Below are 17611 nucleotides of genomic sequence, written 5' to 3' on the forward strand. Positions count from 1 at the left end.
TGCGAATCGCTAGGTGGAACAAAAGACACGGCTAGGTTGAGCAAGATACTAGCAAGAGGGCGAGCTAACCCCACATTTATAAACAGGCCTGACGGCGCAGGAACGAGGTCAGCAGAAGAGTCACTAGAAATCCTGCTGTAATAACACTTTCCAGGAAACCGAATAGAAGAATCTGGAAAAACAATGAACCAAAGGGCAGTGCAACAAATACGATTGGAAGAGATTATCACTATGGAAAGGATCCATTGAAATCGGCAACTTACGAAATTTACTTAAAGCTCTGAATATCGATAAATTCACACTAAGTATAAATTCGCCACAATGGTGCAAAACTGTGAACAGGGACAGACTAAAAACGATATTTGAAGCTGATTATGTCATTGTGGTAAATGAATGCTGTCACAAAATGCTTACAATGCAGTACTGATATAACAGGTATGACCAACTCCTTGTTGTATGCCCGAGTATATCAAACCTATCGAGGCAAATAATAATAATAACAATAATAATATTCGAGGTAGAGCAAATGGCAGTATTATATATTAATATGACGGTCACCACCAGAACAAATGTTACGGTTACTACCGATTACCAACACTAGCAATGGAGGTCGTGAAAATTATATATTATATTATATAATAATTCTGGTAGGCCCAATAATACCTTCAGTAACACTTAAGGAAATATAAATGCCTAAGTATGAACTTTTGAGGCACAATCGGAAATCTTAATAGTTCCCTTAAGGAAAAACAGAATAATCAAATAATATAAAATAAATCTCAGGCTATATGTCTACGTAAACATTCAAAATCATAACATGAAAACACCGTTAACACTTCAAATGAATTCTGATCACTATGACAAAATAGATTAAATAAAAACAATAACAATGTCTGGAATAGAAGAGGGTAAACTTTCGATGAAACAGGAAAATTTATAATTTAATTTCCAATAAGTTAACAATGACTTCCGAATACCCTGTGATGTCATATTTGACATATGAAACACGAAACCATCAATTCTTGTCCAAACTTACAAAACATTTTCCTGCAATGTACAAGAGTACCGTCACTAAGTTATGCACCCAATTTTCTGACATATTCGTTTTAGAAACTGAACCCAATAAATTTTACAAGCAAAAATGAAGAGTAAAAGATGACATCCCAGTATTTGTTAAAAACTACAGAATACTGCACATTGAAAAAGGAGAAATAGATAAACATAAGTTGAAAAATAGATAGATCACGACATAGTGGAACCCTCTGAGTCAAAATAAATTAGCCCATTACTGTTGTACCCAAAAATTCAGTTCACAAAAAAAAAAAACCTTGAAGACTAGATTAGTTATCGATTACCTCGAAATCAATAAAAAACTACTATCAGAAAAATTTTCATTACCAAGAAGCAAACACATATACTTGATAAAGTTCTATTTTTTCTTATTTAGATTTAAGGTCTAGTTTCAACCAAATTACTTTATAAAGAAAAATAAAACAAATAAATAACTTTATTTTCAACAAGCACTGGCTCACACCGATTCAAAAGACTACTCTACGAAGTAAAAATTGCCTATAATTAATTTCTAAGAATGATAACCCTAGTCTTTTTGGAACCATACCAAGCTTTTCTTTACTTGGACGATCTAAAATGTAGCTAACGAAACATATTAAATTTATGCTGAAAACTCAATTTCAAGCTTCATTAAAAAAATTTTCATTTTAAGGTTCATAAATTCATAAAAAAGGTGTCTTACCTGATGATAAAAAATATTATGTGATAACTATCCCGTTCCGTCCAAAGCAAATTAACCCAGAAACTCCGTAGCTCCGCATCTTAAGACACCTAACTCACCTTTGAAAGAAACAGGTAAAATTGGATTGGACTCCTGAATGTCAAGAAGCTTTTGAAAACCTCAATACCTTCTTTAGTATAATATCCAGATTTCACAAAAGAATTTTGTATCACAACAGATGCTATTAAGCAAGCAGGTGGAGCAGTTTTAACCCAGAAGCATACTCATTACGACCCTTTACAAAAAGCGAAAGTAAAGAATCAACAATCGAACAAGAACTTACAGAGTTCGATTTGGCAGTTAATTATTTTAGACCATATGTATACGGCTAACCTTCAACTTTAAAATCATCATAAACCATTGACATACCTATTCTCAATAAAAAGCCCTACATCCAAATTAACAAGAATGAGATTAGACTTGGAAGAATATACATTTTAAGCTTTAAGGGGAAATATAATTTCGTTTCAGATGCCTTATTAAGAATTGGTAGGTAAGTAAAAGTGGTGAGGCTCCATTCTAAAGCTTCCAATTAGAGCTGAGCTCCTTTTTGGTCCACTCACTCCGTTGACCAGATGTTTTTACGATCACGCCGAGTATAATCCTGAGTCAGTACGGCAGCCTAGGATTTCTAATATATTCAGCTTTCCTAAACTTTACTGTGTGTCCAGCTGGTAGGCACCGGCGTAGGTTTTGGCGTCTGTTTGAAACGGTCGTGGATTCTTGTCTTGGCCGAGTCCAGAGAAATCGGTATTTTTGTACAGGGTGCGGCAAGAAAACTTGCTGATTTGTTTTTGGCGCTAAGCGGCGGGGAGTGGTCAGGTAAGGGTGGGGTTTGTTGTTTTTGGGGACTTCCTGAAGTTTTGTCTACTCCGCAGTCAGTCAACTTCATGCATTGGACGAAAGAGCAGCGCGCATTTGCCTGCGAGGCTTACTTTTCCAATTGCCACTCAACGTGCCTTCCGTACTCGCTTTAACATTCATCCTGCAGGTCGCGTTCCTGGCCGGCATTCGATTGTTTCGTGGGTGAAAACATTCAGGGAGAGCGGGAATGTGACAAAATCCCATCCAGCTCATCGGAGAGTCAGAACACAGAAAAACATTGAGAGAATGAGGATTTCTGTCTTGCGACCTCCCCGGCGTTCGGCGCGCAAACATGCAGCTGCTTTGGGCATTTCTGATCGCACTGTGAGACGAATTCTTCACCAGGATCTTCAATTCCATCCTTACAAATTGGCTTTGCCGCAAGAGCTTCGTGAACGCGGTTTTGTTGGCCGCCGAAATGCTTGTGAAGCGCTCCACGAAAACCAGCCTGGCGACGCGGTCGTGTTCTTTAGTGATGAGGCTCACTTTCACATTTCCGGTTGTGTGAACAAGCAAAACATGCGTTATTGGAGTGATCACAATCTGCGTGAAATTCATCAGACGCCACTGAATTGTGAACGTGTCACCGTGTGGTGTGCAGTTTCGAGCGTAGGGATAATTGGTCCTTACTTTTTCGAAGAAAACGAACGCTCTGTTACGGTAAATGCAGCTCGCTATATACAGATTATTGAAGAATTTTTCATTCCAAAACTTGATGAACTGGACCTTTGTGATAAGTGGTTTCAACAAGATGGAGCCACGGCCCAGACAGCACGAACGTCGATGGATCTTTTTACGGAACATTTCCCCGGTCGTCTAATCTCCTTGAGGGGTGACCTCACGTGGCCGGCGCGCTCATCTAATTTGGCGCCGTGCGATTTCTTTTTAACATTTACACCGATCGGCCTCGAACCCTAAACGACCTGAAGAATAACATTCGGCAACCAATCGCAAAGATACCCGTCGATATGCTTGAGAGAGTTCAGCTGAGCTTCGAAAATCGGGTATCTCAGTGCATTGAAAACGGCGGCCATCACTTGTAATCTTCAAAACTGTGTAATGAAAACTTCAGCATGTGTGTTTCAAGAATAAAAAAAATTTGGAATGGTATGTCAACTATATTTTTTTTTTAACCTTCTAAAATCAGCAAGTTATCAGTGATTAGCCCTGCAGAACCTTCTCGGGCTAGTTCGTCTGTTTTTTCATTCCCTGGGATATCATTGTGCCCCGATGCCCTCATGATACTTGTACCTAATTGTTCTCAGCTAGTCTACTAAGGGCCGTCTTGCATTATGCCACTAGCCGGGAGTTGGTTGTTACGGCAGTTAGGGTCTTGATAGGCGCTTGGCTTACCGAGTAGATCCGTACACTGGTATCGCTGAGCTCTTGCCGTATTGAAAGTCTGGCTGATTTCCTTATGGCGGGCAGTTCAGCCTGAAAACCCGTTACTAAGTCTGAGAAATTGAAGGCCTCTTCAATCCCCCAGCACTCAGCGTAGATCCAAGCCCCTACACCACAGCTCATCAAGAAACCGTCGATTTAAAGGAATACTTCGTCCTCTACGGAGAAGAGTGTCCTTGCTCTAGTCCTCCTTGTTTGGTATGACGTACTTTTCCGAAGTTTATCTCCGCGGTCATGTAGTCCATTATTACTTTGTTTTTAGTTTGATGCTGTCAAGTATCTTGCCCTGTCCTGTGCCATGTTCCCTTCAATAATTGCTTGCCTTTAGTCTTAATGAGTTATGCAAGGCAATGTCCTTTACGAACAAATGTAACGCCATTATGTTCAGGATAACAATTGGGGCAGCCGACCCAATCTTTGTTTTTCTGGTGAAGAGCCTTAGTTCTGTTTTAGTAGGGTTAATACCTAGCTCGCAATTTTTTTTTTTCCATTTGTTTAATTGATCCAGCGCCCCTGTCAATATTCCGCTGTTAACGTCAGTATACGGTCCTGATACTAGAAGTATTACTTCATACAAATCATCTTTCCAAGTGAACGGACGTGTTTTTTTCTTGCGCTCTCGTTTTGTGTTAAAGTTTCAATCTAACCACCGGGGTTAACTTAAATTTTCTAATTTGTGTTTATAACTTCCCGTTCACTTCGCGTGTGCATGCAGCTATCCTAATTTTGTGTATATAATTGGTTTTATTCTCCAATTTAGTTGTGCTGCTAGTGCTAGCTTTTGCATTTTTTGAATTCCTTTTTGTGCCTTCTTCGTTTAGCTTTTGTGTGCGCCGTCGCAACAGCTAAACGTTTCATCTATTTATCTCCTACGCTCTCCAACTCTCTCGCTTAAGTTGTGCCGCTGCACTTCTTATCTTATCTAATCTATTACGCTCTCCCGCTCTCTCGCTCTCGCTTCTTTCTTCATAACTCTGTTGTTCTTTTTTTTCAATTGAAAGTACAGTGGTAAGTCGCTATAATGTCCTCAAACATTGTCTGTTCTGTTAAAACCTGCAAAAAGGCAATTGCTGCAGGTGACCTTACAATCGGCTGCTGGCTGTGCGACAACGTCATGCACGCCAAGTGTATTGGAGTTGCAGCTCGGACGGTGGACGATGTAAGGAAAAACATCGGCCTGCGTTACTGCTGTGAGGCCTGTCGCGATGTAGAAAGGGAAATGACGTCTTTCATGCGGCAAACCAAAAGCGGTTTTAAGGGCATTTTAACGAGTTTTCGTAAAACTCTTGATATGTTCTTGGCGCTGGACACCCAATTTAATAGCCTTACGCTTTTAAATGAGTCTCCTAGGCGCAAAAAAACTGCTATTGGTGGGCAGCATGTAGACGGACCCCAACTACCCGCAACAGGCTCTCAGCGGCAGCCTCCCACGGCACAGCCCTCGACCTCAACATTAATTCCAAGAGTGCTGAGATCGAGCGCTAGGAAAGATTCGGTATCCGAATGTGCAGCGGGAGTGTCCGTACCGCCGGTGATTTCTGTTTTATCCCCTGGGGGGTCGCAAATATTGACCCCTCAAAGTCCCGTGCACACACCATTATCTACCCAGGGTGTTAGGCCCGGAATACCGGCCGACAATGGCACGGCAGATAACCAATCTGCCTTGCCAAAAGCCCTTATAGCTGTTCCACCGACGAGACATATTTTTGTCTCGCGGCTCTCCCCTGATCAAACATCGGAAGATGTTGTCGCCTTTATACAAGGCAAAACCAGAGCCGAAAAAATTAAGATAAAGGTGGAAAAGTTTAAATTTTCTTACGCAAGGGACATTTCATCTTTCAAGATAAATGTCCCTAACGAGCTCTTTAACACTATTTGCTCTCCCAACTTCTGGCCAGAGTACATAGTTGTTAAGGAGTTCGAGGCGAAGAAAAAGAAAAAGCGGCCTGTAGGAATAACTCTTCCCAGGCCTGAAATTACCACTGCGCCTTCTACGGAGATTCTGAGCTCCGAAGTTTTTCCAGCTGTGTTCACGGTATATCGGCTAGATCGCCCTATCAGACGCGGGGGTGGAGTTCTTATAGCGGTGGACTCCTCACTCACGTCAGAATTATTAACCTTCGAGGAATGCAACGATGTTGAATTCCTCTGTGTGAAGCTATCTATCAAAGGTAGCTCAATTTTTATTACCTGTTCCTACATACCTCCACTGTCGGAACTTCCTATTTATTGGAATCACCTTTCCGCTATTCAGATGGTTTCCAGTAGACTTTTGGATAGAGACCAGTTGGTAGTTCTTGGAGATTTTAATATCCCTGGTGCTATTTGGTGCTCGAATAATTCCACCAATACTCTCAATACACCTACACAACATGACTTTATCGCTGGCTTGTTTGACATTTCGCTGTCTCAAGTCAACCATGTTCGAAATTCCTTACAGCGCTTGCTCGATCTTTGCTTCGTCTCTGATCCTGCGAGAGTCAGTTTAGCAAGGGTGGCGCCTCTGACGCAACCCGAAGATCCTTATCATCCAACTTTCGATGTGACTCTTGATATTGGGTGTGACGTACAGCATATTTCTGACCGTCCAGCCAATAAAGTCCTATGTTTTCGCAAAACGGACTTTGAACGGCTGAATAATTTTATAAACGAGTTCAATTGGTCCGATCTATACATGTGCACTGACATGGCAGTTGCCGTTGATATTTTTTACAGTGCCATGAATTCATTTTTTACTGAATGTGTTCCGTTATATTATCCGCCAAGCTCGAATAAACCGCCGTGGTTTACTAAAGAGTTGAGCCGACTTAAAAATGAAAAATCTAGACTGTATGCTAAATTTAAAATCACCGGTTCTCAATCTGCCCTTTCATTTTATTTATCAGCTCTGTCAAACTTTTCCGTGCTGAACGCGCAGTGTTACAAAAACTATTTAACTCGTTGTAGGGCCCAGTTCTCACAGGACCCAAAACAGTTTTATAATTTCGTTAACACTAAACGTAAACCTAAAACAAATCCTTCCTCGCTTTCATTTGAAAATACTACCGCAAATAATGATCAGGCAATAGCCGATCTATTTTCGCAGTTTTTTCAAACAACCTATTCTAGCTCTTCGTATATATACCAGACTTATTCCTACGACATACCCAAATCGAACTTAATTTTCTGTCCTAGCCTAAACGAAAGCTCTCTCCTTTTAGATCTTCATCGTGTCAAGCCAGTTTATTCGCCAGGTCCCGACGGAATTCCTGGCTGTGTGCTCAGGTATTGTGCCGACGCCCTGTGCTATCCCCTTCTGAAATTGTTTACCTTGTCCTTAGCAACCTCCCACTTTCCCATTATTTGGAAGGAATCGTTTATTATTCCTCTCCACAAAAAAGGTAGCAAATTGGATGCCAGCAATTATAGAGGAATCTCTAAGTTGTCGGCCATCCCAAAATTATTTGAAAATATTATCACCCCTCATTTACAGCACCTTTGTAGATCGGTTATTTCTCCATGTCAACATGGTTTTATTAAGCGAAGATCAACAACAACAAATCTTTTGGAGCTCTCTTCCTATATTACAAAGGGCTTCCATAATAATTGTCAGACAGATGTAATCTATACTGATTTCAGTAAAGCATTTGACTCTGTTAATCATTCTCTCCTCGTTAGAAAACTCGTTTCAATGGGTTTTCCAAGTGATCTTCTTAATTGGATCTCTAGTTATTTGAATGGCAGGACGCAAAAGGTCCTCTTTAAGAATAATTTATCCAATATTCTAAGGGTTACATCTGGTGTCCCGCAAGGAAGCCATTTGGGACCCTTATTGTTTACATTGTTCATAAATGACCTGCCCAAAGTCTTGACTAACTCCAGAGTACTTATGTACGCGGATGACGTCAAGCTTTGCGTGCAATACAATGACGTTGCCTGCCAGTCGGATTTACAAACAGATCTTAATAATTTTCAAACTTGGTGCCGTGTAAACTTATTAAACTTAAATGGCTCGAAATGCAAGCTAATGACATTCTCTCGTGTCGCTCCTAAGTTTGCTACTTACACGCTGAACGGCTGCTCTTTGGAAAGAATTAATACAGTTGACGATTTGGGCGTCCGCTTGGACCCAAAACTTGACTTTATTGATCATATTTCGTCTATGGTGAATAGGGCCAGGGGTGTGCTTGGATTTATTAAACGGTGGTCGAAGGAATTCAATGACCCCTATGTTACTAAATCCTTATATACTTCCTTAGTTCGTCCTATCCTAGAATATGGATGCTGCGTTTGGAGCCCTCAGTACGGCGTCCATAGTAAACGCATTGAGTCGGTTCAAAAGAACTTTTTACTTTTCGCTCTACGCGGTTTAAATTGGGATGCAAACCAAAGATTACCTTCCTACTCTAGTAGACTCCTATTAATAAACTTGCCGTCCTTAGCCAATCGTAGAACGATGCTAGGGATAACCTTTATTTTTAACCTTATCCATGGTGATGTGGAAAGTGCTGACTTGTTGGGTCAGCTTAATTTCCATGTACCATGTAGAACCACTAGATCCTATATCCCATTAGTGTTGCGCCACTGTAGGACCTCCTTTGAACTGCATGAACCTTTTAGAGTGTTATGTGCAAATTATAATGATTTGTACACACTAATCTCTAACGTAGATTCCCTTCCCAAATTAAAATCTTTGATATTAACATACTTAGTAAGCATGCAAGCTAACAATCTGGCAGCACGCCGGTAGTCAATTTTCCTCGTATTCTGTCCTATATTTTCCATCGCGCCTACTAACACCTAACCCAAACAGGCACGTGCCTGGTGTCATACGGGCCACTTGTATGTACTGACCTTAGTGCATCAACGTCCAATCTGCGTAGGACCCATATTGAGCTCTTCCCATATGCTGTTCATGTTTATAACCCAGATAAGGGGCGATTAGACCCCGCTCTGAGGTTTGCTCATTATTATTATGACGTCCGGGCCCGAGCTTTTGTATATACTCTCCAATTTTCGACCTTGTATTTACCCTGTTTAATTTGCAACCTTGAAAATTTCCCGTGATGGAAAATTTTAAGGTTGACGTATTAACATGGTTACATATTATAACGTTGCGACAAATAATGCTTTCAAAAAGTTTTCACCCTATTCATTATATTCCTCCCCCATACCGTGTGCTCGAATCCCACCCGAGCACTGAGGTTGTTCTTCGGCCCTTAGCAGCAGCTTGACAATCGGGTGAGGCGGTATCGGCTCGTCATGTGCCACGAAGCTGGCTGCTGCTTGGAATAGAGAAAAGCATTAAAGTGGTTCTTATATACTATGCATGCTCTATATACCTACCACTACCTACCTATCCTTAGTCCAACGACTTGCTCCTGTGCCAGACCGATGTCGATGACCTTTTCACATAGCAGGATCGTGAGAATCTCCGAAGTGTGCGAGCTGCGATTCAGATTAATCTGCGCAGTTTTCGACATTTACGTTTGCCACGACCAGTAAGACATTGATCTTAAACTTCAAATACCGTACTGGACCTTATGTTTGTTGGCTTCTATCTGCGGCGGGCAGCGCTGATCGTTCATCTCAGATGGACGATCACCATGGTCAGTTTTCTCCTTCGTTAACCAGATGCGGGCACTGGGTCTCAGCTACACAGACATCCAGGAATTCAGTCAGTTTTTCTTTCATAAAATACGATATAGAGAACTAAAAGAGTATATAAGAATTAAGTAACATATGGGTCATGGTATTTACTATGAACGAACAATAATCGATAAGGTCAAGTTTAGGATCCAAGCAGACGCCCAAATCATCAAATATTTCTGTTCTTTCCAAGAAGCAGCAGTTCAGCGTATAGGGCACAAGCTTGGAAGATACGAGATAATATCATTAGCTTGCATTTACAACCGTTAAAGTTTAATAAGTTTACGCATCACCATGTTTGGAAATATGAAGATCTGTTTATAAATCCGATTGGCAGACGACATCTTAGTATTGCACGCAAAGCTTGACGTCACCGGCGTACATAAGTACTTTGGAGTTAGTCAAGACTTTGGACAGGTCATTTATAAATAATTTAAACAATAAGGAACCCAATGAAGGAACTTTTTCATCTTGCATTCAATAACTTAAGGTCCAATTATGAAGATCAACTGAAAAACCCATTAAATCAAGTTTTCAACAAGAATAGAATGGTTAACAGAGCACAATACTAATATCAGTAAAGCATTTGTCTAAAATTTATTATAATGTATAATAAAAGGAATAGAAAGAAGAGAGCTCTAAAAATGTGCTGCGAATGAGGAGTAATTACATTTTTGAATAGTGGCCGACAACTTAGAGATTTCTCTATAATTGTTGGAATCTGGTTAGGTATAATAAATAATACATTTTCTAGGAGGATTCTAAGGATGAGGTAAAATAGTTTAGACGGGGATTGCACAGGGCGTCGGCACAGTACCTAATCACAAAGCCAAGAATTCAGTAAGCACCTACAGAATAAACTGGTTTCACGATATAAATATGTAATTGAAGGCACCTCCCATTTAAACATGGACTAAAAATTAGGTTCGTTTTGGGCAGAATAAATCTTATTTGAATCAGTAGAATTTAAGAAAGTATTTTGAAAAAAACCGTGGAAATAGAACGTCAATTTTCTATGCGAAAACATGTAAATAGCCGGAGTTCCAATACATAGGAACTTCCGACAATGGTGGAATGTAGGAAAAGGTAAAAAAAATTAAGCAAGCATTGAAAAATAGCTTCAAAAAGGAGGAATTCAGTATCGTTTCATTCCTCAAAAATAAATTATTCGGACGTAAATGAGGAGCCAACCGCTATGATTACACCACCCCACCAGACAATAAACAGAGAAGCAAGGAAAGGACGATCAGTATTCAAATAAGGAAGCTTAAAACGTAAGCCTGTTGGATTCTGTTAGGAAATACCTAGGAAGTTGGTTATTTTTTTTTAAGCATAGAAGGCGCAGTAATGGGGCCTAGGAAGAGTTATTCGAACAGGACGCTTTTTTAAGCACCGAACTTCTTGATAACATCATATGTTACTCTGGCCAGAATTTTGTAGAATAAAGTATGCCAGAGATATCGTTAAATACATTTATTTTGAGGCATAAGAAAAATTTTGAAAATTGGTTTTGTTGGTTTTGCCTTCTTTCGCTCTGTATCTATACTATTATATAAAGAGGTAATGTAAGTTTGTTTGTATGAATTGAATAGGCTCCGAAAGTACTTGGCAGATTTGAAAAATTCTTTCACTGTTGGAAAGCTACATCATTCCTGAGTGTCAGAGGCTATATTTCATTTAAAAAAAAAATAGTCATCCTTACTAAAATTAAGATAACGTAATCCAAGGTGTTAAAAAATATCAAAAAACTACCTTACATCTACCGCCCTCTACAGGCAGCCAAAGCATTTCCTGTCAAACATTCAAAACATATTGAAATAAGGAAATTTTATTTTTTTGTTCAGGTTCAGTAAGAAACGAAGTCATGCCACCCAAGAAGTCGAGTTTGGGTCGTCGTAATCGCAATACAGAAGCAAAAAGACGTAAGATTACGAATATGACTGACGAAGAACGGGCCTCCATCCGAGAGACTGAGCGGCTGAGAGCAATGCAGATGCACTATGAAGAATCAGCAGAAAGACGAGCAGATAGGCTTGAGAGAAAACGATTAAAAGTTAGACAGTCGCGTTCTGCAGCAATCGATTTGATTCACTCTCAAAATAATGAACGCGACAGGGCAAGGGTAGCTGAAGCGCGTTTACAGCTTGCAGAAGATCAGATATAATCCAACTATTGATTACAGCTCGAATCGAATGTCGTTATTGGCCGGATGCATCAGGTCTGCATATACTGTCAGGCCTCTTAGATTGAATCAGACGAAACTTCGGTCCGAGGAATATATCCATTTGCGGGATGCTGTGATGAATGCTGCAACTCTTTTGAAGGATGGTAAAACTGCTCATTCTACTTTTAAACTTCCACTATCCGTCAATCTTGAACAACAATCTACATGTTCAATACGCAAAAATGGACCTATTGGTAAATTACTACAAGAGGCATCATTGATTATGTGGGACGAATGCACGATGAGCCATAGAGCACATATAGAGGCCGTGAACAGAACCTTACAGGATCTAAGGAACTCCTCTGCAGACTTGGGCGGGATTACTTTTGTATTTGCTGGATATTTTCGAAACACTCTCCCCGTTATTAACAGAGGCACGCGAGCAGATATCATCAAGGCATGCTTGAAATCGTCTCCCATATGGACTACGATTGAAACGTTAAAATTAAGGACAAATATGAGAGCTCATCTTCATGGAATCACTGATAGCGATTTCCCACAGCAACTGCTAAAACTTGGGGAAGTAATTTTTCAAACTCCAAATTTAAGCGGTCATTGTGACATTCTTCTGGATGAGTCTCTAGGCCAAATACTCGATAATTTGGAAAATTTAATAGATTCTGTATACCCTGATATCGAGAATTTGCACGAAAGAGACTTCCATTGGCTGTGTTCTCGGGCTATAGTATCACCTAAGAATGATACTGTCAATGAAATAAATAATCTGATTGTTCAAAAAGTCCCCGGCCAAACAAAAACATACAAATCGATCGACACTGTAACGAATATTGAAGATGCAGTCCTTTCAACTATCTCTGGTGTCGCCCCAAGGAGTCCGGCGCCTCTTGCCGGCGTTGCCCCAAAAAGGCAAGTTTTTGTCTCTCGCCTCAATCCAGATGCAACCGCGAAAGATGTCGCGATCCACTTGAGCAACAAATTTAATGTTCCTTTAACTGAATTCTCTGTCTCAAAGTTCAATTTTAAGCAGAAACGAGATATTTCCTCTTTTAAAATTGCACTTTCCGACACGTTATATAGTAAGGTTCATGATGCTTCCGTATGGCCTGTACATGCTATTGTTCACGAATATCTTTACAAGAGCAACCCACGGGCTGGAGTGCCCCTGACTCCCTCAACCAGGCCTCCAAAAAACTAATTAACTCGTTTTCTTTGCATTATCAGAATGCTCGTAGTTTGTTAGGGAAACTTAGCAAGCTGCACGCTAATAGTGCCTCCTTCGATGCCAACGTTATTTCCTTCACCGAAACGTGGCTTAACTCCTCTGTTTCCGATTGCGAATTATTCGCTGGCAACTATATTGTCTATAGGCGTGACCGTCAAATGCGTACTGGCGGCGGCGTTCTTATTGCCGTGAAATCTGACCTTATTTCTGAACTGGTTCCCACAACCTACTCAGATAATATTTTGGAGTTTGTTGCGGTTCGTGTTCAAGTTCACGACTATTCTCTCTATGTATCATGCTCTTACATCCCACCCCGGTCTGACGCTACTATTTATCTACAGCACCTGTCCTTAATCCAGGGAATTCACTCAACTCTGGGTGTTAATGACCATTTAATAGCTATGGGCGATTTTAACCTTCCTTCCATATCTTGGTTGCCATCACCAGACACCAATTTTCTGGTTCCCACTGCAGCTCATGACTTAGTCCAAGGTCTTATTGACCTTTCTTTGGGCCAATTGAACTACGTCAAGAACTGTAGTGATAAAATCTTGGACCTTATCTTTGTGTCCGAGTTCGCCAACGCTCTTGTCTCAAGAATTGACCCTATCTCCTATCCTGAAGATGCTTATCATCCCACTCTGGAGATAATTCTTGAAGTGTCGTCTCCTTTACTTCCTAGTCCAGAAATTGAACCGACAACTTTTCGCTGCTTCCGCAGAGCTAATTTCAATGGCATTAACTCCTATTTATCCCTAGCTGATTGGACTTTTTTGGATTCTCTAGACGACCCCAATAACATGGTTATGCGCTTTTACGATATTTTATATTCTGCCTTTGACATTTATGTCCCATCCTTTCCTTCACCTGACGCGTCTTACAAGCCCCCATGGTTTTCTCGTCGACTATCTTACCTTAAAAACTTGAAGTCGAGGCTTCACAAGAAATTCACTAGGACTGGGTCACAGGTGAACCTTTCTAGATACTTGACAGCTCGCACAAAATTCTTAGCCCACAATTCTGTATGCTACAGAAACCACCTAAATCGGTGTAGGGATGAGTTCCAGGCTAATCCTAAGCAATTTTACGCGTTTGTAAATTCAAAACGAAGATCCCAAAATTTTCCTTCTTGTCTTCATCTCAATACTGAGTCCGCGTCTAACGAGCCTGATATAGCGAACCTGTTCGCAAAATTTTTCCAGTCTACGTACTCATCCATTGGCTACAATACAACCTCTTCGTATCCTTATTCTCTTCCACTTTCTAATTCCATTTTCATGCCCGCTATTTGCGAAGACGATGTTTTTCAGAACCTCAAGACACTAAAACCTTCCTTTTCTTCTGGTCCTGATCGCGTTCCTAGCTGTGTTTTAAGACATTGTGCTGGTGCTTTATGCCGACCTCTGTGAATTCTTTTTCAGATGTCGCTTCGTCTTTCATTATTCCCAGAAAGTTGGAGGGAATCTTTTATCATTCCTCTCCATAAAAAGGGCAGTAAATCTGATATCGAAAACTACAGATTAATGGCAAAGCTTAGTGCTATTCCAAAGTTATTCGAACTTCTGATTACTTCGCAGCTGCAGCACCAATGTCGGTCAATTATGTCCCCATCAATTACGTCTACAAACCTTCTAGAATTTTGTGCTCTCATTAGAAACGGTTTCAAATTAAATTTTCAAACGGATGTTATCTTCACCGATTTCAGCAAAGCTTTTGACTCGGTAAATCACCTACTATTACTAAGAAAACTTACGCTTTTGGGTTTCCCTGCTTAATTGACTAACTGGATTGCAACATATTTATCCAACCGTAGTCAACGTGTTGCCTTTAAGAGCTCTCTCTCAAACCGGGGTTTTGTTACTTCTGGCGTTCCTCAAGGGAGCCACCTTGGGCCACTTCTGTTCGGCCTCTTTATCAATGACTTGCCTGAAGTGGTTCTACACTCAAGTGTGATGATGTACGCAGATGACGTCAAACTTTGTTTGCCATTGACGAACTCTCATTCACACAACCTTTTGCAAACTGACCTTAATAACATGCAATCCTGGTGCATTAATAATCTCCTCTTTCTCAACAACTCCAAATGCAAATTTATGTCATTTTACCGGAAGAATTGCCTGCTCGCCAATTACTCTATAGGTGCGTGCGATCTTGAACGCATTTATACGGTAACAGATCTCGGAGTCCTATTTAACCACACCCTTAATTTTAATGACCACATTGGTCTAATTATTAGTAAAGCTCGAGGGGTTTTCGCTTTGGTTAAGCGATGGTCAAAGGAGTTTGATGATCCTTACACATCAAAACTTCTTTATATCTCACTCGCCCTATTCTTGAATATTGTTCGTGTGTGTGGTCACCTCAATATGCGAAGTATCAAGACCTTATTGAATCTGTTCAGAAACAATTCCTTTTGTTCGCTCTACGTGGATTACGCAGGGATCCACATCGTCATCTTCCATCGTATGCCGACAGGCTAAGACTTTTAAGCCTTCCCACCCTAAAGGATCGTCGAACCTGCCACGGCGTTATCTTTATACTTAAGCTACTCAATGGTCAAATTTGCTCCACGTATTTATTAAGCAAATTACGTCTCGCAGTCCCTGTAAGGCCTTCTCGTCATTTTCGTCCAATAGCCCTTAACGTTTGTAAGACGAATAATGACGAGCATGGTCCTTTCCGTGTTCTATGTTCCATGTACAATAAGTACTATTTTCTGTTACATGTTGAATTGTCCTACGAGTTAAATGTCCAAAATCTGTTAACCTACCTATCCTTACCTATGCCAACCTGATGTGAGTCGGAGCACATCGTTAAAAAACACTCCCTTTTGTTGTGCAGAGGTAAGGGTACAATACAATTTTAAGAATGGCAGTTCATTGCTATTTTCTTTTATAAATAAATAAATAAATACCGATGATCCCAACTGATCTGCCAATCCCATTTAAACGGCTTCAATTTCCGGTAAAAACATCTTTTGCATTAACAATTAACAAGTCCCAAGGCCAAACCTTCGAATTAGTAGGGATCGATCTACGAAATAAATGTTTTACTCATGGTCAACTGTATGTTGGTCTATCGCGAGTCGGAGCCCCTGAAAATCAATTTATTTTGCTGCCACAAAATAAAAAAAAATCAAATATTGTTTACAGAGAAGCACTAACTAAATAAATGTATTTTCTTTTAGGGTTATGACCTCAATAATTGAAAAAAAAAATAAATAAAAAAAAGGATGAATATGTTTCATATTATTATTATTATTATGAATGTGTTAAAATTGACTAATCTAAATGTAATGTTTAATTCCCGTGCGAAGCAGGGACGAGCCGGCTAGTTATGAATAAAATTCATACAGCTTTTGTAGTTTATTATAATATAAAATTGTGTCAGCTCTATACGGGGAAAATAAGTTACTTTTTCGCTGGCTAATTGGCGACGACCTTCTTCTTGCGGGCGGCCAGGAGCTTGGCGCGGTTGGCCGCGGCCTTGGTGGCCACGTTGGCGAAGAGTGACTTGGCCAGCTCCACGTTCTGCTTCTTGGCCTGGGCCAGAACCTTGGCCACGGTACGCTTCTCGGCGGCGAGGGCGGCACGACGCTTCAGGACCTCGGCGTAGGGGTTCAGCTTGACCAGCTGGCGCACGTTGCTCAGGGGGTTGAGGCGGCGCTTGCTGCGGAACACGCGCTTGCGGGGATCACGCAGCACCTTGCGGATCTCCTCGGACTTGAACAGACGCGACAGATCGGTGTTGGCCATCTTGGGCTGGGGCAGGTTGTAGTCCTTCTTCAAGGTAGCTGGCTTCTTCCAGGTGCCGAACAGATCGTTTAGGCACGCGAACGCCGACTCGGTCCAGATGACGAAGCAACCGACATGGCCGCCGGGAGCGAGCTTCAACAAGTTAAGCTTGTCAACGCTGATGGTCTCGATTCCGGAGATGTTGCGGAAGGCCTTGCGTAGACCTTCGTCCTTCTGGTAGACCACCAGGGGACCACGACGGGCGATGCGGCGTCGGTCGCGCATGGTACCACGGCCAGCACGGAAGCGCTGCGACTTGTACACCTTCTGGATGTCAGCCCACACCTTCAGGCGGCGCAGGAATATGACAGCCTGCTTGGTCTTCTGGACCTCAGACACTCCATCGATGACATGACCTTTGGACTGGACCAGAGCGGGCACGCCGGAGGCACCGAAGGCCGACACCAGGGCATAGCGGCGCTGGTTGACATTCACCTTGAGGTGCCAGCGACGGAACGTCTTGGTGGGGGCGAACATGCGTCCACCACGGCAAATGTTGCCGAAGGCTCCCTGGCCGGAGCGGTGGGTGCCGCCACCGCGGACACGGGGAATACGGGCCACGGCACGTCCAGTGCCCCAGGACTCGGCAGAGGTCTGGTGACCGGCCAGCTCGCTCACGGCATAGGGCTGACGGTTCATTTTAGTTGAATTTCAAGTCCAATGAATGCTGTTTAAGATTCTGCAAACGCAGATACCGTCCTCATTTTATTAAGAAGAACGAAGAA

The 17611-nt window shown here is 41.5% G+C and overlaps 3 protein-coding genes and 1 pseudogene across 9 annotated transcripts in view; 3 read left to right on the forward strand and 1 right to left on the reverse strand.

Annotated features, from left to right (window-relative positions):
• The window catches only part of LOC147644590 (uncharacterized), a 223398-nt gene that overhangs the window by 63041 nt on the left and 142746 nt on the right, over positions 1-17611 (forward strand). The gene's annotated exons all lie outside the window — the stretch shown is intronic.
• Positions 2903-8981, forward strand: LOC147644592 (uncharacterized). The gene is made up of 3 exons (XM_086826124.1): positions 2903-3528; positions 6026-7536; positions 8896-8981. Exons 1-3 carry the CDS (start codon positions 2903-2905, stop codon positions 8979-8981), a joined length of 2223 nt encoding a protein of 740 aa, XP_086682250.1.
• On the forward strand, positions 11265-15921 carry LOC147644593 (uncharacterized). Its single transcript, XM_086826125.1, has 2 exons — positions 11265-11807; positions 11868-15921. Exons 1-2 carry the CDS (start codon positions 11788-11790, stop codon positions 13063-13065), a joined length of 1218 nt encoding a protein of 405 aa, XP_086682251.1. The 5' UTR covers positions 11265-11787; the 3' UTR covers positions 13066-15921.
• Positions 16432-17610, reverse strand: LOC110185374 (large ribosomal subunit protein uL4 pseudogene; annotated as a pseudogene). Its single transcript, XR_015270219.1, has one exon. The product of XR_015270219.1 is annotated as a large ribosomal subunit protein uL4 pseudogene (transcript).

The sequence above is a fragment of the Drosophila serrata genome, unplaced genomic scaffold (assembly GCF_035046125.1).
Source record: "Drosophila serrata isolate PLE 108 unplaced genomic scaffold, ASM3504612v1 contig_142, whole genome shotgun sequence".
Classification (NCBI taxonomy): domain Eukaryota; kingdom Metazoa; phylum Arthropoda; class Insecta; order Diptera; family Drosophilidae; genus Drosophila; species Drosophila serrata.

Bases quoted from the DNA above. Each gene is read 5' to 3' on its own strand.
- LOC147644592 (XM_086826124.1), top strand. From the start codon at position 2,903: ATGAGGATTTCTGTCTTGCGACCTCCCCGGCGTTCGGCGCGCAAACAT. The intron at 3,529-6,025 runs GTGCGATTTCTT...AACTCTTCCCAG, and splicing joins CGCTCATCTAATTTGGCGCC to GCCTGAAATTACCACTGCGC. The intron at 7,537-8,895 runs GTAGATCGGTTA...TACTGACCTTAG, and splicing joins CCCTCATTTACAGCACCTTT to TGCATCAACGTCCAATCTGC.
- LOC147644593 (XM_086826125.1), top strand. From the start codon at position 11,788: ATGAACGCGACAGGGCAAGG. The intron at 11,808-11,867 runs GTAGCTGAAGCG...TATTGATTACAG, and splicing joins ATGAACGCGACAGGGCAAGG to CTCGAATCGAATGTCGTTAT.